The sequence below is a fragment of the Cyanistes caeruleus genome, chromosome 27 (assembly GCF_971803275.1).
Source record: "Cyanistes caeruleus chromosome 27, bCyaCae1.hap1.1, whole genome shotgun sequence".
NCBI classification, from domain to species: Eukaryota; Metazoa; Chordata; class Aves; order Passeriformes; family Paridae; genus Cyanistes; species Cyanistes caeruleus.
The window spans coordinates 2323343-2348023 of record NC_141727.1 but is presented as its reverse complement, the minus strand read 5'-3'; the positions used below and the strand labels follow the sequence as shown (position 1 = coordinate 2348023).

Below are 24681 nucleotides of genomic sequence, written 5' to 3'. Positions count from 1 at the left end.
TCCAAGAGAGACTCCTCTGCTTTCTTGTCTCCACACCTGACGCTGTGCACCACAGAGCTTAGAGTGGCCCAAGACTCTGGAGGGGTCACTGAGGGAAAAGCCTACTCCCCAGTGATTCCCCACTCCTGGCGATCGCCGGAGCCGGAGTGCAAAGACCACCGTAGAGCCAGCCGGAGCTCCGGTGCAGTACAGCGTCACTTCAGGGCCCTCCAACACCAGCTTCCAGCAGGCTCGTGTGTTCAGGGCTGCTCGGGAGCAATTCCGACCGAGGCTGAGGGAGCAGAGAAGCTGCCCACAGCTGGGCTATGATTTCTGCTGCTGGTGGTGTGTTTCACCACCACTGAGTGAGGAAAAGGAGGGTTTGTGTGCCCCAGAGACGCACGTCGGGGAAGCACTCAGGGCACTCTAGGAGTGCTGCCGGCAGATTATGGCACTGGCTGAAGCAGAATGGAAAATTAGCATTGTGTTTTTTAGCAAAGGTGTCCTCGTTTTCTACACCCCTTCCCAAAGAAGAGGGAACAATTTAGTTTAATGCCTGATTATGCTAAAGAGTAGTCTAGAAGACTTTAATTATTTTAGACTAAAAAGCTTAATAATTCTTTCTTCCTTTTTTATTATTTATTCCTTTATTCATCTTCCACAGTGTAACCAGTTGTTGCTACTATTGTAGCACAGTATTTGGAAGCCATAGTGAAGCAATTTTATTAAAGCTAGAAAGACAAAAGTTGAGACAGATATTGCTTGTCCTTGCCAAGGGCCCTGAATAAGTCTGTTTTTCTCCATCTCAAGGTAAAACCTCGCTGGGTGTCCGCAGTGAAGGGAGGAATCTCCCACCACACTCTGAGAAGGGGAATGCTAGAAGTGTGTCGTGTTAAAGAGCAGGACAGGGCTTTTACAGTCTGAAGCCATGGGCTGTGAGTCAGGGGGTGCTCAGGGAGCTGCGCCAGCTGGAGCAGAACACTGTGCCTGGGCAGGGATTGAGCAGCTCTGGCCGTGTCCTGTTTTACTCCTCACCAGGAATGGCTTGAGCAAGGAGGGTCTCCTGTTTTTAGTGTTAAAGAAAGCACACTAAAGGCAGAGGTGGCTTTCTCCGTGCTCCTTGGGAATTGGCATGTGAACCACAAGGGAACCAAAGAGAGATTCTCAATTCCAGGTGCACTGCTGAGCACAGCCCCTCATGACTCCAGCCCCCCTGAGGTGACCTGTGCTTCCAACCAGAGGGGCCAGAGCCTCTGACCTGCATTGAGCAGGCCTGCCACAGCTCCGTGTCACACTGAGCACTGTAGTGTCCAGCCTTCCCCTGCTGCAGCCAGTCCCTTCCCAGGCTGTTCCAATCTCCACCTCCACCTTCCAGGAGCATCGAACGCTGCTGAGCACATCCAGTGCTCCCTCTGACCTGCAGGGAGAGGAAGACTCCCTCATTTGCTGTTGTGGCCAGTGGCTCCTGTCTGTGACAGATTTTGTGGCCTGCTCGGTGCCCCCCTGCACTGGCCAGGCTGGCTCCGTGCTGCTGGGCCTCGTGCAGTGCCTCTGAGCAAGGCTACAGGCAAGCCTTCAAAACAGCCCCAATTCCCCAAAAGAGCCTGATGCTCCTGCGTTTCCCCCGAGAGGGCTGAAGGGCCCCGGTGCCAGCCTGGACAGGTTCCCCTAAGGGGGCAGAGGGAACCCGGTGTCAGCCTGGCCATGTCTCCCTGAGGGGAGAGAAGGGACCCCTGGTGCCAGCCCGCGCAGGTTCCCCTGAGGGAGTAGGTGGGCCGCAGGGCCAGCCTGGCCAGATTCCCCTCAGGGGGTAGGCGGGCCGCGGTGCCAGCCTGGGCAGGTTCCCCTGATGAGGGGGCAGGCGGGCCTCTTGAGGGGCCCTGTACGCTGTTGTGTAGAGGTTTGTAAATCTCAGACTTGTTCCCTGTGGCGAGAGGGCAGCCGTGTTCCGGGCAAGAGGGCTCGGGGCCATGCAGGAGCTGGAGCCGTTCCCACAGGAGCCCCGCCTTGCAGCGCTGTGTCACAGCTGAAGTGACATTGCCCACACAGGTTTTTGGATCCTCACGTGAGGCTGCCGTGGGGCTTGCAGGGAAAAAGGGCAGTTGTTGCCTGTTTGGAAGTGAGGCTGAAAACATAATTCCTAAATTAACATCAATGCAAATGAAATCAATCGCTCCATTGCTGCCTTGGTGGTTCTGGTCCCTCCTGCCTGTGCCTCAGGCTCTCCCCAGCAGGAGAGTGTTTGGTGGGCCCTGATCTCCAAAAATCCATCTTGTGTGTCTCTGCCTTGTGACAGAACTTGGTGAAACTTGGTGGCTCAGGCTGGGCAGGGGCCAAAGCAGCCAGTTCAAACAGGGGTGATGCCTTTTGGGACTATGTAAAAACAGAGGCCAGACCAAATCAAGGGAATACAAAGCAGATCTGTTTACTGAAGGGCCTTCAGGTCCATTTCAGGCAGACAAAGCACCCCCAGGAGCTACACCCAAAACTGCTTAATCTTCATTTATAGCTTCAGGTAATGAGGTCATTTACCCGCAGTTTGTTCTCCCCAACTCACTTTTGTTTCCATCTCTCAGGGCCTGAGGCAGTGAGGTTTCCTTGATTCCCAGGCCTAGAGAGGAATTGTTTTTTCTGACCAAAATGGGAAAGCATCAGCTGACACTGTATATGGAGTTTAGAGTTATACACTGAAGAATCTCAGGATTACAAATACACAAAAAATAGAAAAGCTAAAATCCTAAGGCATCAGGGGTGAATAGCAACCAGCTGCAACCTTGGAGCACGAGGATCACCAAGTGCCTGACTGCTCAGAGGCTGCTCAGAACTGCAGGCGTCCAGAGCATAGCCCCAAACCACGTGGGTCAGGTGCAGCAGGAACAAAACTGCCTCCAGCAACCTTGAGTGGCAATCTGGCTAAAGCTTTGTCTGCTCAAACCTAGCCTAAGCAAGGTTTAGGAGGAAGAAGTAAATGTGAAGCTGCTAAAAAGCTGCCCAGGAGAGGCAGCAGCTGTGTGGGGGCCTGGCAGCCGAGGTTCACCCAGCGCAGCCTTTAGAGGGTTTGTCTGGTGGTACCAGTCCAGGGTCAGCCTGTGGGTGTATCTTGAGGGCAGATAAAATTCACTGGACATGACCCTGTGAGAGCTGGTGTGCTTTGCCACATGAGTCTCAGAGGCACAGGATTGTGCCTGGGAGGAGTGGATCAGAATTCCCCAGCAGCCTGTGTGGCAGACAGAAGTGTGAGCAGGCTTGTGACAGCTGTGGGCAGGCCTGTACTCATTGGGCTCTGTGCTTTGGGGAAGGAGTGGCAGCTCTGCAGGCAGTGAACCCCTCTTCATCAGCGGCACAGGGGGAGTTCCGGTGACTTCCACCTGTGCGAGGAGCCATGTGGGTTCCTGTGGCCAAGAGCCATGTGGTTCTGTGACCTCAAGGGGACACATAGCTGTGTGGCCCCCATGTCACAGAGGGGCAGAGATGTGGCACCTCTGCAGTGACAGTGAACTCACCCGCCCAATGCTCGGTGGGCTGAAAGCAGGCTAGGGAAGGAGCTGGTCTTCAGGATCAGTCAGCTGCTTCCTTAGCTGCTCTTTTGTGCTTGTCTTTTAGACAAGTATTTAGAAAGTACTTAGACAAGTAGTTAGACAAGTAGTTAGACGATTAGTTAGACAAATAGTTAGACGATTAGTTAGACAAATAGTTAGACAAGTAGTTCATTAGACAGTACTGTATAGTGTCCCCTTCAGCTTTCATCCTCTCAGAGGTAAGGATGATTTGACTACGCCTTCCTAGTTGAAGGCTGAGCTCCTACACAGTTGTAGGCTGCCCAGATACAGGCTAGGCCAGAGTTCTTACTGGCTGATTCCCTTTCCTTTACTATAACCTGGGATACCTAAGTAGTCTGTAGAAAGTCTGTAGTAAGTAGGTAAGTAGTGACTGTAGTCTAAGGGGCTGGGCTCGGCTCAGAGTGGCAAGAAGCCCACGTTGGCTGCCACAGGAGGAAGCCAGATGGAAAAAGGAGAAAGCAAAGTCTGTAGTTAAGTTAGTGGCTGAAAGCTGGTCACTGCTGTGGCGGAGGTGGGAAAGCCAGAGAGCTCTGCTGCTGATGCAGTGACAGCAGCAGCAGCAGCAGCAGGAGCAGGAGGGCCTCTTTATAGAAGGTACCATGGACTGGAGCACTTCAGAAGGACCTTTGACACTCCTGTGAACTGGGGCTCTGTCACTGGTCACGAAGATGGGAGCCTGCAGTTCGGCAGCTGGTACAAGCAGCACTGAAACTGTTGATGGCAAATGCTGTTCTCTAGGTTTTATTTATTTGGAGTTTTTATACTTTTGGTGAGCTAGGGTAAATTCTTTGCAATCATGTGATGGGATTGACACTGGTCTCTTTCTGGAGAATGTCCTGATGTCCTTGGTCTTCCAGAGCTTTGCCCTCTGTTCCTGAGAGACGCAATGGCCACAAGAGGGAACGATTTCTGTGAGTAACAGCTTCATGTCAGGTTTGGACCTTGTGAATCCCCAGACAAGTGACATGACTGGTGGTCAGATCCCAGAATGATGTGCTCAGAACCCAGAGTGAACTCTGGGATGTTTCCTGAGAGCAGGCAGACTGACCCAGGTGTTTATGTTTAGTGACAGGAAAGCACTTTTTGTCTCTCCTTTCTTAGTACGCACAAGAAACAGGATTGTTTATAGAGAGGTCTGACATCCTTGAGTTACCCTTTTTTTTCAGTACTTGCCTTTTTTCAACAAGTTACAATCAGTTACGACCAGGGAAAACTTGACTTGGTAAATCCAGTCTCCAGCTCTGGTGAGAAAGGAAGATACCCCGAGGCCCAGAAATCAGAGCTGGGGTCTGTTAGACTCTTGGCAAAGCAAGCAGGGGAACAGACTTTTCCAACCCAGTAAATTTCAATGGCAGCTCTAGGCACCCCCTGACACGGAGTTGAAGGTTTGAGCTGGTTGTCCTGACTGCTCATGTAGAAAACTCCAAGTTTAAATCCGCTTCTGTACCTGGTGTCTTTTCAAATGGGATTTCTCTGCAGTCATTGCTGAGGGAATAGCTGCCCCAAAAAGGATCCTCTTTCCACCGGAGAAGATCTGCATGGTCTGGCAGCAGCAGCAGAGTGCTGGAGCGGGGCTCTTCAATGTGGGCAACACGTGCTTCCTCAACGCTGTCCTGCAGTGCTTGACCTACACCCCGCCACTGGCCAACTACCTGCTGTCCCGAGAGCACAGCAAGGCCTGTGAGTGCTTTTGGGAACCCCTCCTGAATATGTGTTAATCCAATACCAAAGATTCCCAGAACCTGGAATTAGATTTAGGAGAACAGCAGCCCTTTGTCAGCCCCATGAATTGATGTTCTTTGAACACTCAAGTCTCTATAGAAGCCACTTGTCCTTGCCAGCTGTCTTACCCTTCCTGAAGACACCTCTTTCTAGCTCCAAGTCTTTATTCCGGCAAGTTAAAGCCTCCTGCAATAATAAGCTCTGGCTTATTGCACAGAAAACTGTTGGTCCGGCATCCCTGTTAAGAACATTTTCCACACACTAAAATGTCCTGGGATCGTTGGGTCATTGGGAGGAGTGGAGTATTGCGCTGGAGTGGAAGAGGAGGAGGAGGAGGATCGCACTGCTGTGGATACCTGGCTAACCTAAAGACTTTCCCTGTGTCTCTGTTCAGGTCAGCAGCAAGGTTTCTGCATGATGTGCACCATGGAAGCACACGTTAACAAGGTCTTGCATTCCCCTGCCAGTGCCATCGTGCCTTGGACTGTCCTCAAGGTTTTTGGACGTAAGTCATGGCAGGTGCTTTTGACAGCTTTTCTTCCCTTTGTGTATGAGAAAAGGACAAACTTCTTCTTTCTTAGGCATAGGAGAACATTTTCAGCTTGGTATGCAGGAAGATGCCCATGACTTCTTGTGCTGTACGGTCAATGCCATGCAGAGAGCTTGTCTGAGCGCCAGCAGCGAGTAAGCACAAGGCAATCACCCTCACAAAGCTCGGAGCCCTTTGGACTGCTTGATGTGCCACCATCAAGGGAAACCTAAACCCTGGGCTTTCAGGCCAAGCAAAACTCATGGAGGAGATAACGCTGTGTCTTATCACTTGTTTCCAGCTTGGACCTCTCTTCTGAATCCACTACCATTGTCCATCAAATATTTGGGGGCTTTCTGAGATCCAGAGGTGCGTTTCCACAGCTATTACTCTCCTTGACATTGCCCGTGCCCTTCTGTCTGCCTGTGCTCGACACTTGGTCCTGGGACTAGTGGGACAGGTGCAATGTGTAAATGGGCAATGCCAGTCAGCTTGCCATTGCTGAGCATTTGGATTTTCCCTTCCAGTCACCTGCTTCAGCTGCAAAGCCATTTCTGACTCCTACGAGGCCTTCCTGGATGTTCCTTTGGATATCAATGTAAGAGGCTTTGCAGTTGTGCTACAAGACATCCCAAGGCCCTGCAGCTGCTTCCCAAAGTCAACACATTTGTCTTAAAAATATAGCCTGTGAACACAAGAGGTCTAGGTGGTGGGTGGGAAGGGCAATGGATAGCGTCCCCCTGCAGAGGCTGTGGCACTGGGCTCTCTGCAGGTGCTCTTTTTAAGCTGGACAAACAGCAATTATCCTCTCTGCACCCTTGATACATCGTCATCCTTCTTCTCTTTGCCTGCCCTCCCGTAACACCTGTCTGGCTCCCAGGCTGAAGGGTTGTTTGCTTTGTAGTTTGCACCACTGATGCCCCTGCACACTGTCATTAGTTGAACTGAGCGGGGGCACAGGGACAGAGCTCTTGACAGCTCCAGGAGCTGCTGGGAGACGGGGAGGTGTTCAGCGTCGCACTCTCTTTCTGCCTCCTTCTGGATAGGTTCATGGTGGGTCTCTTCAGCGTCAGCTATGGGGCTTTTCTGGTCAGCTTCTGGGAAATGCTTGGGTGAGGGCATTTCCTGCAGCTCAGCGTGCCCATTTCTCACTCCTCCAGGCAGCCTCGTCCCTCACTGCAGCTCTGGAAGCCTTTGTGACACCTGAGCAGCTGGATGGTGAAAACTGCTTTAAATGCAACAAGTGAGATGATTACTAAGAACATCCAGAGTAAGATGGGATGCTGTTGGAGGGGGCTGCATGTCATTGAAGAGAAGTCATCTTCCTGTGCAGGTTTACTGCACGCAGATGAGATGCAGCTTTTGGCAAATATGGCAGTGAAGAGCCTTAGAATAACAAAAGCTGTGTGAGACAGGAGAGGTTGCCTGGCCAGCTTGGGGGAAGATTGGGTGCATTTCAGCACTGGGCTGTGTCTGTGCTTGCTTTCAAGGTGTACGGAGAACGTTGCTGCCTCCAAGAGGTTCACAATCCACTGTGCACCCAAGGTTCTGACCGTGTGTCTGAAACGGTTTGACTGTTTCACCGGCGGGAAGATCAACAAGGTGTGTACACAAGTGGTGTGCAGCTTTCTTTCCCTAGAGTAGATTTCCTAGAGCTTGTCACAAGCCACTCGTTAGTGATGTTAGTTGTTGGGTAGTAGTTGTCTGTAGGTACAGGTAGTGGTATGTGGTTGGGTTCGTTGTGCTCTCTCCTTGGGAGAAATGAATTCCCATGGGAAGACAGGCCAGCGCTCTTCTCCCACAGCACTGCTTTGGCCAAGAGCAGTTTCCTGCCACCCAAGGCATTACACCTTGCTACACGAAAAAGCAGCTGCTCATGGGCCCCAAGGATGTATTTCCACACCTCTGGCCCCTGGATGTGGCAGGCTATTCTCTGTCCCAGGTCAGGGTCACCTCTGAGCCCTCCTGGTGTCTCTGTAGGCTGTGGAGTACCCCGAGTTCCTGGATCTCCGCCCGTACATGTCTGAGGGCGATGGAGAGCCCCTCTATTACTCCCTGTATGCTGTCCTGGTGCACAGTGGCTACAGCTGCCATGAAGGACACTATTTCTGCTACACAAAGGTAAACAGCAACTTCCTTCCTTCCTTCCTTCCCAACGAGGAGAAGGCGTGCTGGGGAAGAGGAACTTTCCTGTGGGTATTACCAACAGCCAAGGTTTTGGGCCAGAAGGTCTCCTTAGGGGCTGCACTGGATTTCTTTTGGCACACTCTTTGTTAGGTAGTTTTCTGCCTGTGTTTTTGGTGAGAAGCCATGCAGAGATCCTTGCCTTTATTTTTCACAGGCCAGCAACGGGCTGTGGTACCAGATGGATGATGAGTCTGTGGAGGTTCGTAGCATTGACACAGCTCTCGGGCAGCAAGCCTACCTGCTGTTTTATGCCAGGTAAGACAATGGAACAGGCTGCCCAAAGAAGCTGTGGGTGCCCCATCCCTGGAAGAGTTCAAGGCCAGGTTGGATGGGGCTTGGAGGATCCAGGTCTATTGTAAGGTATTCCTGGCCATGAGCGGGAGTGGAACAAAAGGAGATTTAAGGTCCCTTCCAAGGCAAACAAGTGTGTGAATTTATGGAATGGAGGCTGTAGAAGGTAGAAAGATGAGGTTTTGCTGGGACAGGAGCAGGCCGGGTGGGAATACTCTGGTTGACCTTTTCATTTGTGACCTTGGCTAAGTTGCTCTGTCATAGAAACCTCTCCAAGAAAATGAATGAAGCCCAGAGGAGGCTGCAACAACAGCCCTAAAGTGAGATCACTCTTTTTTTCTGCAGATGCTCTGATCTGAGGCTTGGAGAAGAGGCTTCTTCCTCGCTGGCACCATCATATGCGCCATCCGTCCTCAGTCAGTGGGCAGCCTGCAGCAAGCAGGTGGCTTCTGTAGTCCCACAGGATTTGCCTGACAGGACAAAGGTAACTGGGGAGGAGAGTCAGGGCACCACAGGAGCTGTGGATTTCTTTCTAGGATCTCAGCATTTCTCCCTTTTCCCCTGGCACCCTGGCAGCATTCTTCACAGCCACAATGCTGCTTCCTGTCAAAGCATGCCACCTGCATCCATGCCATTTGTGTGCCTTTGGCCCTTTGGCCTTGGCAGCCCTCCAGAAGGGCCTTTGGGAGGCTCTGAAATGTGCCCTCCCAGAGCTTCTGGGGCTTCCCCACTGACTCTGGTCCTTTCAGGAGAGAAGGGCAGGAACTCTACACAGCTCTTTTTCCAGGATGTGGTGCTGAGTGTGGAAGACCCTGGCCAGGAGGAGGCACAGAGCGCATCCCCACTGTGGAGCAAGGAAGCCTGCAGCTATGTTACGGACACCACCGGCTGTGATGACGCCACAGGGCCTCCTCCAAGTTGTGGCCAAGATCCCATAGATGATGCTGCTTCAGGGCCTTCCAACAGGAGCTTGGAGTTGGCCTGTGGACCTGGGGATGCTTGTCAGGAAACCCTGCTGATGCAGGAAGAGACAAGCAGTTCCGTGTGGAGCGGCTACGACCTCCGCAGCCGCTTTGTGCAGCACACAGGCTTCAACTCTTCATCAAGGAAGAGGAAAAGGGAGACAAGGAATTCTCCCTGTTGTGACAAAACTCCTGTTGATGATGCAGTTCCAGGGCCCTCCAGCACCAGCCTGAAGCAGGCTGCCATGCTTTGGGCTGGTCCAGAGCAAACCCAACTGTGGTGGAACGAGCAGAGAAGATCCCCAGAGCAGGGCTGTGACCTCCATGGCCTCTCTGTGCAGTGCACAGACCAGCAGCCCTCTCTGAGCAAGAGGAGGAGAACAAATCCTCCAGGATGGGACAAAGCCCCAGTGGATAATGCAGCTTCAGGGCCCTCCAACATCAGCTTCCAGCAGTCTTGTGTGCTCAGGGCAGCTCGTGAGCAAATCCAACTGAGGCTGAGGGAGCAGAGAAGCTGCCCACAGCTGGGCTACGATTTCTGCTGCCGGTTCGTGCGTTTCTCAGCCCACCACCGTTCAGTGAGGAAAAGGAGGGTTTGTGTGCCCCAGAGACGCAGGTCAGGGAAGCACTCGAGGCACTCTAGGAGTGCTGGTGGCAGATGGTGGCGCTGGCTGAAGCAGAATGGGAAATTAGCACTGCATTTTTTAGCAGAGCTGTCCATGTTTTCTACACCCATTCCCAAAGAAGAGGGAACAATTTAGTTCTATGGCTGATGATGCCAACGACTAGTCTAGAAGGTTTTAATTAGTCTAGTCTAAAAGGCATAATAATTCCCAGGAGGAAGTGATCACAGAGAAAGGAGACCAGCAAAGGCAGTAGTTAAGTTAGTGGGTGAACGCTGGTCATTCCTGTGGAAGAGGTGGGAAAACTAGAGAGCTCTGCTGCTGATGCGGTGACAGCAGCAGCAGCAGGTACAGCAGGGCCTCTTTAGAGAAAGTACCATGGACTGGAGCACTTCAGAATGACCTTTGATGCTCCTGTGAACTGGGGCACTGTCACTGATCACAAAGATGGGAGACTGCAGTTCAGCAGCTGGTACAAGCAGTACCTCGACTCTTTTCAAATGGAATTTCTCTGCAGTCATTGCTGAGGAAATAGCTCCCCCAAAAAGGATCCTCTTTCCACCAGAGAAGATTTACATGGTCTGGCAGCAGCAGCAGAGTGCTGGAGCGGGGCTCTTCAATGTGGGCAACACGTGCTTCCTCAACGCTGTCCTGCAGTGCTTGACCTACACCCCGCCACTGGCCAACTACCTGCTGTCCCGAGAGCACAGCAAGGCCTGTGAGTGCTTTTGGGAACCCCTCCTGAATATGTGTTAATCCAATACTAAAGATTCCCAGAACCTGGAATTAGATTTAGGAGAACAGCAGCCCTTTGTCAGCCCCATGAATTGATGTTCTTTGAACACTCAAGCCTCTATAGAAGCCACTTGTCCTTGCCAGCTGTCTTACCCTTCCTGAAGACACCTCTTTCTAGCTCCAAGTCTTTATTCTGGCAAGTTAAAGCCTCCTGGCTTATTGCACAGAAAACTGTTGGTCTGGCATCCCTCTTAAGAACATTTTCCACACACTAAAATGTCCTGGGATCGTTGGGTCATTGGGAGGAGTGGAGTATTGCGCTAAAGTGAAAGATGAGGAGGAGGATCGCACTGCTGTGGATACCTGGCTAACCTAAAGACTTTCCCTGTGTCTCTGTTCAGGTCAGCAGCAAGGTTTCTGCATGATGTGCACCATGGAAGCACACGTTAACAAGGTCTTGCATTCCCCTGTCAGTGCCATCGTGCCTTGGGCTGTCCTCAAGGTTTTTGGACGTAAGTCATGGCAGGTGCTTTTGACAGGTTTTCTTCCCTTTGTGTATGAGAAAAGGACAAACTTCTTCTTTCTTAGGCATAGGAGAACATTTTCAGCTTGGTATGTAGGAGATGCCCATGACTTCTTGTGCTGTACGGTTAATGCCATGCAGAGAGCTTGTCTGAGCGCCAGCAGCGAGTAAGCACAAGGCAATCACCCTCACAAAGCTCGGAGCCCTTTGGACTGCTTGATGTGCCACCATCAAGGGAAACCTAAACCCTGGGCTTTCAGGCCAAGCAAAACTCATGGAGGAGATAACGCTTAAGTGTCTTATCACTTGTTTCCAGCTTGGACCTCTCTTCTGAATCCACTACCATTGTCCATCAAATATTTGGGGGCTTTCTGAGATCCAGAGGTGCGTTTCCACAGCTATTACTCTCCTTGACATTGCCCGTGCCCTTCTGTCTGCCTGTGCTTGACACTTGGTCCTGGGACTAGTGGGACGGGTGCAATGTGTAAATGGGCAATGCCAGTCAGCTTGCCATTGCTGAGCATTTGGATTTTCCCTTCCAGTCACCTGCTTCAGCTGCAAAGCCGTTTCTGACTCCTGCGAGGCCTTCCTTCCTTGGATATCAATGTAAGAGGCTTTGTAGTTGTGCTACAAGACATCCCAAGGCCCTGCAACACATTTGTCTTAAAAATATAGCCTGTGAACACAAGAGGTCTTGGTGGTGGGTGGGAAGGGCAATGGATAGTGTCCCCCTGCAGAGGCTGTGGCACTGGGCTCTCTGCAGGTGCTGTTTTTAAACTGGACAAACAGCAATTATCCTCTCTGCACCCTTGATACATCGTCATCCTTCTTCTCTTTGCCTGCCCTCCCGTAACACCTGTCTGGCTCCCAGGCTGAAGGGTTGAATTGTTGTTTGCACCACTGATGCCCCTGCACACTGTCATTAGTTGAACTGAGCGGGGGCACAGGGACAGAGCTCCTGACAGCTCCAGGAGCTGCTGGGAGACGGGGAGGTGTTCAGTGTCGCACTCTCTTTCTGCCTCCTTCTGGATAGGTTCATGGTGGGTCTCTTCAGCGTCAGCTATGGGGCTTTTCTGGTCAGCTTCTGGGAAATGCTTGGGTGAGGGCATTTCCTGCAGCTCAGCGTGCCCATTTCTCACTCCTCCAGGCAGCCTCATCCCTCACTGCAGCTCTGGAAGCCTTTGTGACACCTGAGCAGCTGGATGGTGAAAACTGCTTTAAATGCAACAAGTGAGATGATTACTAAGAACATCCAGAGTAAGACGGGATGCTGTTGGAGGGGGCTGCATGTCATTGAAGAGAAGTCATCTTCCTGTGCAGGTTTACTGCACGCAGATGAGATGCAGCTTTTGGCAAATATGGCAGTGAAGAGCCTTAGAATAACAAAAGCTGTGTGAGACAGGAGAGGTTGCCCGGCCAGCTTGGGGGAAGATTGGGTGCATTTCAGCACTGGGCTGTGTCTGTGCTTGCTTTCAAGGTGTTTTTTTCTGCAGATGCTCTGATCTGAGGCTTGGAGAAAAGGCTTCTTCCTCGCTGGCACCATCATATGCGCCATCCATCCTTAGTCAGTGGGCAGCCTGCAGCAAGCAGGTGGCTTCTGTAGTCCCACAGGATTTGCCTGACAGGACAAAGGTATCTGGGGAGGAGGGTCAGGGCACCACAGGAGCTGTGGATTTCTTTCTAGGATCTCTGCATTTCTCCCTTTCCCCCTGCCACCCTGGCAGCATTCTTCACAGCCACAATGCTGCTTCCTGTCAAAGCATGCCACCTGCATCCATGCCATTTGTGTGCCTTTGGCCCTTTGGCCTTGGCAGCCCTCCAGAAGGGCCTTTGGGAGGCTCTGAAATGTGCCCTCCCAGAGCTTCTGGAGCTTCCCCACTGACTCTGGTCCTTTCAGGAGAGAAGGGCAGGAACTCTGCACAGCTCTCTTTCCAGGATATGGTGCTGAGTGTGGAAGACCCGGGCCAGGAGGAGGCACAGAGCGCATCCCCACTGTGGAGCGGGGAAGGCTACAGCTGTTTTTTGGACACCGCAGACTGTGATGATGCTACAGGGAGGAACACGGGCCCTCCAAGTTGTGGCCATGATGCCAAGGATGATGCAGCTTCAGGACCTTCCAACAGGAGCTTGGAGTCAGCCTGTGGACCTGGGGATGCTTGGGAGGAAACCCTGCTGAGGCAGAAAGAGACAAGCAGATCCGCGTGGAGCGGCTACGACCTCCACAGCCGAAAACAAATTCTCCCTGTTGTGACCACACCTCCTGTTGACAGTGCAGTTCGAGGGCCATCCTGCAGCAGCTTGAGGCAGGCTCCCATGCTTAAGGCTGGTCAAGAGGAAATCCAACCACGGTGGAGAGAGCAGAGAAGATCCCCAGATCATGGCTGTGACCTCTATGGCCGCTCTGGGCAGTGCACAGACCATCCCCGCTCTCTGAGCTAGAGGAGGAGAACAAATCCTCCAGGATGTGACAAAGCTCCAGGGGACAGTGCAGCTTCAGGGTTGTAGTTCATTTATTTAGTTTGGTTAAGGATTTGTTGAAGCTTGTTAGGACGTTCTTGTTCCCCCTGTTGATTGTATTGGTTAGGCCCCAGTTGTCAGTTATGTAAACCCCTCCTATTTTACCTAAATGTTCCCTGCCAATCACCTTAGCCGTGCCCCTACCCTCCTATCCATCATAGTAAACCCCATCCCTTCTTCCAGAGCCTTCTGTATCAATCAATTATACCTCGAGGTCCCACTGGTTGCTGTATCTTGCTCCCTCCCTCTGTGAACCCCTATTAGTCCGGAAGGTGTGATCCTCTCCCCTTACTCCTCCTCTCAAGATTCCCCATTGGTCTATAGTTTGTACCCTCCCCTGGGGGTCGGGCCATACTTAACTCCTTGCACAGCAATGCTCAGGGCTCTCTTAGACCTGGATCCCTTCCAGCGTGGACGCCTCGTTTCCTCGACCGAATAAAACCATTGCTGGGAACTACAATCCAAGAGAGACTCCTCTGCTTTCTTGTCTCCACACCTGACGCTGTGCACCACAGAGCTTAGAGTGGCCCAAGACTCTGGAGGGGTCACTGAGGGAAAAGCCTACTCCCCAGTGATTCCCCACTCCTGGCGATCGCCGGAGCCGGAGTGCAAAGACCACCGTAGAGCCAGCCGGAGCTCCGGTGCCGTACAGCGTCACTTCAGGGCCCTCCAACACCAGCTTCCAGCAGGCTCGTGTGTTCAGGGCTGCTCGGGAGCAATTCCGACCGAGGCTGAGGGAGCAGAGAAGCTGCCCACAGCTGGGCTATGATTTCTGCTGCTGGTGGTGTGTTTCACCACCACTGAGTGAGGAAAAGGAGGGTTTGTGTGCCCCAGAGACGCACGTCAGGGAAGCACTCAGGGCACTCTAGGAGTGCTGCCGGCAGATTATGGCACTGGCTGAAGCAGAATGGAAAATTAGCATTGTGTTTTTTAGCAAAGGTGTCCTCGTTTTCTACACCCCTTCCCAAAGAAGAGGGAACAATTTAGTTTAATGCCTGATTATGCTAAAGAGTAGTCTAGAAGACTTTAATTATTTTAGACTAAAAAGCTTAATAATTCTTTCTTCCTTTTTTATTATTTATTCCTTTATTCATCTTCCACAGTGTAACCAGTTGTTGCTACTATTGTAGCACAGTATTTGGAAGCCATAGTGAAGCAATTTTATTAAAGCTAGAAAGACAAAAGTTGAGACAGATATTGCTTGTCCTTGCCAAGGGCCCTGAATAAGTCTGTTTTTCTCCATCTCAAGGTAAAACCTCGCTGGGTGTCCGCAGTGAAGGGAGAAATCTCCCACCACACTCTGAGAAGGGGAATGCTAGATGTGTGTCGTGTTAAAGAGTAGGACAGGGCTTTTACAGTCTGAAGCCATGGGCTGTGAGTCAGGGGGTGCTCAGGGAGCTGCGCCAGCTGGAGCAGAACACTGTGCCTGGGCAGGGATTGAGCAGCTCTGGCCGTGTCCTGTTTTACTCCTCACCAGGGATGGCTTGAGCAAGGAGGGTCTCCTGTTTTTAGTGTTAAAGAAAGCACACTAAAGGCAGAGGTGGCTTCCTCCGTGCTCCTTGGGAATTGGCATGTGAACCACAAGGGAACCAAAGAGAGATTCTCAATTCCAGGTGCACTGCTGAGCACAGCCCCTCATGACTCCAGCCCCCCTGAGGTGACCTGTGCTTCCAACCAGAGGGGCCAGAGCCTCTGACCTGCATTGAGCAGGCCTGCCACAGCTCCGTGTCACACTGAGCACTGTAGTGTCCAGCCTTCCCCTGCTGCAGCCAGTCCCTTCCCAGGCTGTTCCAATCTCCACCTCCACCTTCCAGGAGCATCGAACGCTGCTGAGCACATCCAGTGCTCCCTCTGACCTGCAGGGAGAGGAAGACTCCCTCATTTGCTGTTGTGGCCAGTGGCTCCTGTCTGTGACAGATTTTGTGGCCTGCTCGGTGCCCCCCTGCACTGGCCAGGCTGGCTCCGTGCTGCTGGGCCTCGTGCAGTGCCTCTGAGCAAGGCTACAGGCAAGCCTTCAAAACAGCCCCAATTCCCCAAAAGAGCCGGATGCTCCTGCGTTTCCCCCGAGAGGGCTGAAGGGCCCCGGTGCCAGCCTGGACAGGTTCCCCTAAGGGGGCAGAGGGAACCCGGTGTCAGCCTGGCCATGTCTCCCTGAGGGGAGAGAAGGGACCCCTGGTGCCAGCCCGCGCAGGTTCCCCTGAGGGAGTAGGTGGGCCGCAGGGCCAGCCTGGCCAGATTCCCCTCAGGGGGTAGGCGGGCCGCGGTGCCAGCCTGGGCAGGTTCCCCTGATGAGGGGGCAGGCGGGCCTCTTGAGGGGCCCTGTACGCTGTTGTGTAGAGGTTTGTAAATCTCAGACTTGTTCCCTGTGGCGAGAGGGCAGCCGTGTTCCGGGCAAGAGGGCTCGGGGCCATGCAGGAGCTGGAGCCGTTCCCACAGGAGCCCCGCCTTGCAGCGCTGTGTCACAGCTGAAGTGACATTGCCCACACAGGTTTTTGGATCCTCACGTGAGGCTGCCGTGGGGCTTGCAGGGAAAAAGGGCAGTTGTTGCCTGTTTGGAAGTGAGGCTGAAAACATAATTCCTAAATTAACATCAATGCAAATGAAATCAATCGCTCCATTGCTGCCTTGGTGGTTCTGGTCCCTCCTGCCTGTGCCTCAGGCTCTCCCCAGCAGGAGAGTGTTTGGTGGGCCCTGATCTCCAAAAATCCATCTTGTGTGTCTCTGCCTTGTGACAGAACTTGGTGAAACTTGGTGGCTCAGGCTGGGCAGGGGCCAAAGCAGCCAGTTCAAACAGGGGTGATGCCTTTTGGGACTATGTAAAAACAGAGGCCAGACCAAATCAAGGGAATACAAAGGAGATCTGTTTACTGAAGGGCCTTCAGGTCCATTTCAGGCAGACAAAGCACCCCCAGGAGCTACACCCAAAACTGCTTAATCTTCATTTATAGCTTCAGGTAATGAGGTCATTTACCCGCAGTTTGTTCTCCCCAACTCACTTTTGTTTCCATCTCTCAGGGCCTGAGGCAGTGAGGTTTCCTTGATTCCCAGGCCTAGAGAGGAATTGTTTTTTCTGACCAAAATGGGAAAGCATCAGCTGACACTGTATATGGAGTTTAGAGTTATACACTGAAGAATCTCAGGATTACAAATACACAAAAAATAGAAAAGCTAAAATCCTAAGGCATCAGGGGTGAATAGCAACCAGCTGCAACCTTGGAGCACGAGGATCACCAAGTGCCTGACTGCTCAGAGGCTGCTCAGAACTGCAGGCGTCCAGAGCATAGCCCCAAACCACGTGGGTCAGGTGCAGCAGGAACAAAACTGCTTCCAGCAACCTTGAGTGGCAATCTGGCTAAAGCTTTGTCTGCTCAAACCTAGCCTAAGCAAGGTTTAGGAGGAAGAAGTAAATGTGAAGCTGCTAAAAAGCTGCCCAGGAGAGGCAGCAGCTGTGTGGGGGCCTGGCAGCCGAGGTTCACCCAGCGCAGCCTTTAGAGGGTTACTCTGATGGTACCAGTCCAGGGTCAGCCTGTGGGTGTATCTTGAGGGCAGATAAAATTCACTGGACATGACCCTGTGAGAGCTGGTGTGCTTTGCCACATGAGTCTCAGAGGCACAGGATTGTGCCTGGGAGGAGTGGATCAGAATTCCCCAGCAGCCTGTGTGGCAGACAGAAGTGTGAGCAGGCTTGTGACAGCTGTGGGCAGGCCTGTACTCATTGGGCTCTGTGCTTTGGGGAAGGAGTGGCAGCTCTGCAGGCAGTGAACCCCTCTTCATCAGCGGCACAGGGGGAGTTCCGGTGACTTCCACCTGTGCGAGGAGCCATGTGGGTTCCTGTGGCCAGGAGCCATGTGGTTCTGTGACGTCAAGGGGACACATCCCTGTGTGGCCCCCATGTCACAGAGGGGCAGAGATGTGGCACCTCTGCAGTGACAGTGAACTCACCCGCCCAATGCTCGGTGGGCTGAAAGCAGGCTAGGGAAGGAGCTGGTCTTCAGGATCAGTCAGCTGCTTCCTTTGCTGCTCTTTTGTGCTTGTCTTTTAGACAAGTATTTAGAAAGTACTTAGACAAGTAGTTAGACAAGTAGTTAGACGATTAGTTAGACAAATACTTAGACGATTAGTTAGACAAATAGTTAGACAAGTAGTTCATTAGACAGTACTGTATAGTGTCCCCTTCAGCTTTCATCCTCTCAGAGGTAAGGATGATTTGACTACGCCTTCCTAGTTGAAGGCTGAGCTCCTACACAGTTGTAGGCTGCCCAGATACAGGCTAGGCCAGAGTTCTTACTGGCTGATTCCCTTTCCTTTACTATAACCTGGGATACCTAAGTAGTCTGTAGAAAGTCTGTAGTAAGTAGGTAAGTAGTGACTGTAGTCTAAGGGGCTGGGCTCAGCCCAGAGTGGCAAGAAGCCCACGTTGGCTGCCACAGGAGGAAGCCAGATGGAAAAAGGAGAAAGCAAAGTCTGTAGTTAAGTTAGTGGCTGAAAGCTGGTCACTGCTGTGGAGGAGGTGGGAAAGCCAGAGAGCTCTGCTGCTGATGCAGTGACAGCAGCAGCAGCAGCAGCAGCAGGAGCAGGAGGGCCTCTTTATAGAAGGTACCATGGACTGGAGCACTTCAGAAGGACCTTTGACACTCCTGTGAACTGGGGCTCTGTCCCTGGTCACAAAGATGGGAGCCTGCAGTTCGGCAGCTGGTACAAGCAGCACTGAAACTGTTGATGGCAAATGCTGTTCTCTAGGTTTTATTTATTTGGAGTTTTTATACTTTTGGTGAGCTAGGGTAAATTCTTTGTAATCATGTGATGGGATTGACACTGGTCTCTTTCTGGAGAATGTCCTGATGTCCTTGGTCTTCCAGAGCTTTGCCCTCTGTTCCTGAGAGACGCAATGGCCACAAGAGGGAACGATTTCTGTGAGTAACAGCTTCATGTCAGGTTTGGACCTTGTGAATCCCCAGACAAGTGACATGACTGGTGGTCAGATCCCAGAATGATGTGCTCAGAACCCAGAGTGAACTCTGGGATGTTTCCTGAGAGCAGGCAGACTGACCCAGGTGTTTATGTTTAGTGACAGGAAAGCACTTTTTGTCTCTCCTTTCTTAGTACGCACAAGAAACAGGATTGTTTATAGAGAGGTCTGACATCCTTGAGTTACCCTTTTTTTTCAGTACTTGCCTTTTTTCAACAAGTTACAATCAGTTACGACCAGGGAAAACTTGACTTGGTAAATCCAGTCTCCAGCTCTGGTGAGAAAGGAAGATACCCCGAGGCCCAGAAATCAGAGCTGGGGTCTGTTAGACTCTTGGCAAAGCAAGCAGGGGAACAGACTTTTCCAACCCAGTAAATTTCAATGGCAGCTCTAGGCACCCCCTGACATGGAGTTGAAGGTTTGAGCTGGTTGTCCTGACTGCTCATGTAGAAAACTCCAAGTTTAAATCCGCTTCTGTACCTGGTGTCTTTTCAAATGGAATTTCTCTGCAGTCATTGCTGAGGGAATAGCTCCCGCAAAAAGGATCTTCTTTCCACCGGAGAAGATCTACATGGTCTGGCAGCAGCAGCAGAGTGCTGGAGCGGGGCTCTTCAATGTGGGCAACACGTGCTTTCTCAACGCTGTCCTGCAGTGCTTGACCTACACCCCGCCACTGGCCAACTACCTGCTGTCCCGAGAGCACAGCAAGGCCTGTGAGTGCTTTTGGGAACCCCTCCTGAATATGTGTTAATCCAATACCAAAGATTCCCAGAACCTGGAATTAGATTTAGGAGAACAGCAGCCCTTTGTCAGCCCCATGAATTGATGTTCTTTGAACACTCAAGCCTCTATAGAAGCCACTTGTCCTTGCCAGCTGTCTTACCCTTCCTGAAGACACCTCTTTCTAGCTCCAAGTCTTTATTCCGGCAAGTTAAAGCCTCCTGCAATAATAAGCTCTGGCTTATTGCACAGAAAACTGTTGGTCTGGCATCCCTCTTAAGAACATTTTCCACACACTAAAATGTCCTGGGATCGTTGGGTCATTGGGAGGAGTGGAGTATTGCGCTGGAGTGGAAGAGGAGGAGGAGGAGGATCGCACTGCTGTGGATATCTGGCTAACCTAAAGACTTTCCCTGTGTCTCTGTTCAGGTCAGCAGCAAGGTTTCTGCATGATGTGCACCATGGAAGCACACGTTAACAAGGTCTTGCATTCCCCTGTCAGTGCCATCGTGCCTTGGACTGTCCTCAAGGTTTTTGGACGTAAGTCATGGCAGGTGCTTTTGGCAGGTTTTCTTCCCTTTGTGTATGAGAAAAGGACAAACTTCTTCTTTCTTAGGCATAGGAGAACATTTTCAACTTGGTATGCAGGAAGATGCCCATGACTTCTTGTGCTGTACGGTCAATGCCATGCAGAGAGCTTGTCTGAGCGCCAGCAGCGAGTAAGCACAAGGCAATCACCCTCACAAAGCTCGGAGCCCTTTGGACTGCTTGATGTGCCACAATCAAGGGAAACCTAAACCCTGGGCTTTCAGGCCAAGCAAAACTCATGGAGGAAGTAACGCTTAAGTGTCTTATCACTTGTTTCCAGCTTGGACCTCTCTTCTGAATCCACTACCATTGTCCATCAAATATTTGGGGGCTTTCTGAGATCCAGAGGTGCGTTTCCACAGCTATTACTCTCCTTGACATTGCCCGTGCCCTTCTGTCTGCCTGTGCTTGACACTTGGTCCTGGGACTAGTGGGACAGGTGCAATGTGTAAATGGGCAATGCCAGTCAGCTTGCCATTGCTGAGCATTTGGATTTTCCCTTCCAGTCACCTGCTTCAGCTGCAAAGCCATTTCTGACTCCTACGAGGCCTTCCTGGATGTTCCTTTGGATATCAATGTAAGAGGCTTTGCAGTTGTGCTACAAGACATCCCAAGGCCCTGCAGCTGCTTCCCAAAGTCAACACATTTGTCTTAAAAATATAGCCTGTGAACACAAGAGGTCTTGGTGGTGGGTGGGAAGGGCAATGGATAGCGTCCCCCTGCAGAGGCTGTGGCACTGGGCTCTCTGCAGGTGCTGTTTTTAACCTGGACAAACAGCAATTATCCTCTCTGCACCCTTGATACATCGTCATCCTTCTTCTCTTTGCCTGCCCTCCCGTAACACCTGTCTGGCTCCCAGGCTGAAGGGTTGTTTGCATTGTAGTTTGCACCACTGATGCCCCTGCACACTGTCATTAGTTGAACTGAGCGGGGGCACAGGGACAGAGCTCTTGACAGCTCCAGGAGCTGCTGGGAGACGGGGAGGTGTTCAGCGTCGCACTCTCTTTCTGCCTCCTTCTGGATAGGTTCATGGTGGGTCTCTTCAGCGTCAGCTATGGGGCTTTTCTGGTCAGCTTCTGGGAAATGCTTGGGTGAGGGCATTTCCTGCAGCTCAGCGTGCCCATTTCTCACTCCTCCAGGCAGCCTCGTCCCTCACTGCAGCTCTGGAAGCCTTTGTGACACCTGAGCAGCTGGATGGTGAAAACTGCTTTAAATGCAACAAGTGAGATGATTACTAAGAACATCCAGAGTAAGACGGGATGCTGTTGGAGGGGGCTGCATGTCATTGAAGAGAAGTCATCTTCCTGTGCAGGTTTACTGCACGCAGATGAGATGCAGCTTTTGGCAAATATGGCAGTGAAGAGCCTTAGAATAACAAAAGCTGTGTGAGACAGGAGAGGTTGCCCGGCCAGCTTGGGGGAAGATTGGGTGCATTTCAGCACTGGGCTGTGTCTGTGCTTGCTTTCAAGGTGTACGGAGAATGTTGCTGCCTCCAAGAGGTTCACAATCCACTGTGCACCCAAGGTTCTGACCGTTTGTCTGAAACGGTTTGACTGTTTCACCGGCGGGAAGATCAACAAGGTGTGTACACAAGTGGTGTGCAGCTTTCTTTTCCTAGAGTAGATTTCCTAGAGCTTGTTACAAGCCACTCGTTAGTGATGTTAGTTGTTGGGTAGTAGTTGTCTGTAGGTACAGGTAGTGGTATGTGGTTGGGTTCGTTGTGCTCTCTCCTTGGGAGAAATGAATTCCCTTGGGAAGACAGGCCAGCGCTCTTCTCCCACAGCGCTGCTTTGGCCAAGAGCAGTTTCCTGCCACCCAAGGCATTACACCTTGCTACACGAAAAAGCAGCTGCTCATGAGCCCCAAGGATGTATTTCCACACCTCTGGCCCCTGGATGTGGCAGGCTATTCTCTGTCCCAGGTCTGGGTCACCTCTGAGCCCTCCTGGTGTCTCTGTAGGCTGTGGAGTACCCCGAGTTCCTGGATCTCCGCCCGTACATGTCCGAGGGCGATGGAGAGCCCCTCTATTACTCCCTGTATGCTGTCCTGGTGCACAGTGGCTACAGCTGCCATGAAGGACACTATTTCTGCTACACAAAGGTAAACAGCAACTTCCTTCCTTCCTTCCTTCCCAACGAGGAGAAGGTGTGCTGGGGAAGGGGAACTTTCCTGTGGGTATTACCGACAGCCAAGGTTTTGGGCCAGAAGGTCTCCTTAGGGGCTGCACTGGATTTCTTTTGGCACACTCTTTGTTAGGTAGTTTTCTGCCCATGTTTTTGGGGAGAAGCCATGCAGAGATCCTTGCCTTTATTTTTCACAGGCCAGCAACGGGCTGTGGTACCAGATGGATGATGAGTCTGTGGAGGTTCGTAGCATTGACACAGCTCTCGGGCAGCAAGCCTACCTGCTGTTTTATGCCAGGTGAGACAATGGAACAGGCTGCCCAAAGAAGCTGTGGGTGCCCCATCCCTGGAAGAGTTCAAGGCCAGGTTGGATGGGGCTTGGAGGATCCAGGTCTATTGTAAGGTATTCCTGGCCATGAGCGGGAGTGGAACAAAAGGAGCTTTAAGGTCCCTTCCAAGGCAAACAAGTGTGTGAATTTATGGAATGGAGGCTGTAGAAGGTAGAAAGATGAGGTTTTGCTGGGACAGGAGCAGGCCGGGTGGGAATACTCTGGTTGACCTTTTCATTTGTGACCTTGGCTAAATTGCTCTGTCATAGAAACCTCTCCAAGAAAATGACTGAAGCCCAGAGGAGGCTGCAACAACAGCCCTAAAGTGAGATCACTCTTTTTTTCTGCAGATGCTCTGATCTGAGGCTTGGAGAAGAGGCTTCTTCCTCGCTGGTACCATCATATGCGCCATCCGTCCTCAGTCAGTGGGCAGCCTGCAGCAAGCAGGTGGCTTCTGTAGTCCCACAGGATTTGCCTGACAGGACAAAGGTAACTGGGGAGGAGAGTCAGGGCACCACAGGAGCTGTGGATTTCTTTCTAGGATCTCTGCATTTCTCCCTTTTCCCCTGGCACCCTGGCAGCATTCTTCACAGCCACAATGCTGCTTCCTGTCAAAGCATGCCACCTGCATCCATGCCATTTGTGTGCCTTTGGCCCTTTGGCCTTGGCAGCCCTCCAGAAGGGCCTTTGGGAGGCTCTGAAATGTGCCCTCCCAGAGCTTCTGGAGCTTCTCCACTGACTCTGGTCCTTTCAGGAGAGAAGGGCAGGAACTCTGCACAGCTCTCTTTCCAGGATATGGTGCTGAGTGTGGAAGACCCTGGCCAGGAGGAGGCACAGAGCGCATCCCCACTGTGGAGCAGGGACGGCTACAGCTGTTTTTTGGACACCGCAGACTGTGATGACGCTACAGGGAGGAACACGGGCCCTCCAAGTTGTGGCCATGATGCCAAGGATGATGCAGCTTCAGGACCCTCCAACAGGAGCTTGGAGTCGGCCTGTGGACCTGGGGATGCTTGGGAGGAAACCCTGCTGAGGCAGAAAGAGACAAGCAGATCCGCGTGGAGCGGCTACGACCTCCACAGCCGAAAACAAATTCTCCCTGTTGTGACCACACCTCCTGTTGACAGTGCAGTTCGAGGGCCATCCTGCAGCAGCTTGAGGCAGGCTCCCATGCTTAAAGCTGGTCAAGAGGAAATCCAACCACGGTGGAGAGAGCAGAGAAGATCCCCAGAGCATGGCTGTGACCTCCATGGCCGTTCTGGGCAGTGCACAGACCATCCCCGCTCTCTGAGCTAGAGGAGGAGAACAAATCCTCCAGGATGTGACAAAGCTCCAGGGGACAGTGCAGCTTCAGGGTTGTAGTTCATTTATTTAGTTTGGTTAAGGATTTGTTGAAGCTTGTTAGGACGTTCTTGTTCCCCCTGTTGATTGTATTGGTTAGGCCCCAGTTGTCAGTTATGTAAACCCCTCCTATTTTACCTAAATGTTCCCTGCCAATCACCTTAGCCGTGCCCCTACCCTCCTATCCATCATAGTAAACCCCATCCCTTCTTCCAGAGCCTTCTGTATCAATCAATTATACCTCGAGGTCCCACTGGTTGCTGTATCTTGCTCCCTCCCTCTGTGAACCCCTATTAGTCCGGAAGGTGTGATCCCCTCCCCTCACTCCTCCTCTCAAGATTCCCCATTGGTCTATAGTTTGTACCCTCCCCTGGGGGTCGGGCCATACTTAACTCCTTGCACAGCAATGCTCAGGGCTCTCTTGGACCTGGATCCCTTCCAGCGTGGACGCCTCGTTTCCCTGACGGAATAAAACCATTGCTGGGAACTACAATCTAAGAGAGACTCCTCTGCTTTCTTGTCTCCGCACCTGACGCTGTGCACCACAGACCTTAGAGTGGCCCAAGACTCTGGAGGGGTCACTGAGGGAAAAGCCTACTCCCCAGTGATTCCCCACTCCTGGCGATCGCCGGAGCCGGAGTGCAAAGACCACCGTAGAGCCAGCCGGAGCTCCGGTGCAGTACAGCGTCACTTCAGGGCCCTCCAACACCAGCTTCCAGCAGGCTCGTGTGTTCAGGGCTGCTCGGGAGCAATTCCGACCGAGGCTGAGGGAGCAGAGAAGCTGCCCACAGCTGGGCTATGATTTCTGCTGCTGGTGGTGTGTTTCACCACCACTGAGTGAGGAAAAGGAGGGTTTGTGTGCCCCAGAGACGCACGTCAGGGAAGCACTCAGGGCACTCTAGGAGTGCTGCCGGCAGATTATGGCACTGGCTGAAGCAGAATGGAAAATTAGCATTGTGTTTTTTAGCAAAGGTGTCCTCGTT

General features: G+C 52.0%; 2 protein-coding genes across 3 annotated transcripts; both read left to right on the top strand.

Moving 5' to 3' along the window:
- Positions 1–3438: 3438 nt before the first annotated feature.
- On the top strand, positions 3439–14088 carry LOC111943959 (ubiquitin carboxyl-terminal hydrolase 17-like protein 6). 2 transcript variants are annotated; one of them, XM_086863922.1, is made up of 21 exons: positions 3443–3736; positions 4397–4450; positions 5019–5219; positions 5656–5766; positions 5843–5945; positions 6092–6159; positions 6318–6388; positions 6951–7033; positions 7281–7392; positions 7771–7911; positions 8132–8232; positions 8614–8752; positions 9056–9846; positions 10371–10571; positions 10990–11100; positions 11177–11278; positions 11428–11495; positions 11654–11717; positions 12259–12341; positions 12605–12743; positions 13047–14088. In XM_086863922.1, exons 2-14 carry the CDS (start codon positions 4426–4428, stop codon positions 10378–10380), a joined length of 1956 nt encoding a protein of 651 aa, XP_086720048.1. In that variant the 5' UTR covers positions 3443–3736; positions 4397–4425; the 3' UTR covers positions 10381–10571; positions 10990–11100; positions 11177–11278; positions 11428–11495; positions 11654–11717; positions 12259–12341; positions 12605–12743; positions 13047–14088. The 2 variants fall into 2 exon arrangements, with proteins under 2 accessions (XP_086720049.1, XP_086720048.1); XM_086863923.1 differs by lacking the exons at positions 8614–8752; positions 9056–9846; positions 10371–10571; ... (3 more) ...; positions 11654–11717; positions 12259–12341 and having other exon boundaries at positions 3439–3736.
- A 3442-nt stretch (positions 14089–17530) lies between these two features.
- On the top strand, positions 17531–24193 carry LOC147649170 (ubiquitin carboxyl-terminal hydrolase 17-like protein 6). Its single transcript, XM_086863925.1, has 13 exons — positions 17531–17824; positions 18488–18541; positions 19110–19310; positions 19747–19857; positions 19934–20036; positions 20186–20253; positions 20412–20482; positions 21045–21127; positions 21375–21486; positions 21865–22005; positions 22226–22326; positions 22708–22846; positions 23150–24193. The coding sequence occupies exons 2-13, from the start codon at positions 18517–18519 to the stop codon at positions 23651–23653; spliced, it is 1659 nt and encodes a 552-aa protein (XP_086720051.1). The 5' UTR covers positions 17531–17824; positions 18488–18516; the 3' UTR covers positions 23654–24193.
- The last annotated feature ends 488 nt before the right edge of the window (positions 24194–24681 follow it).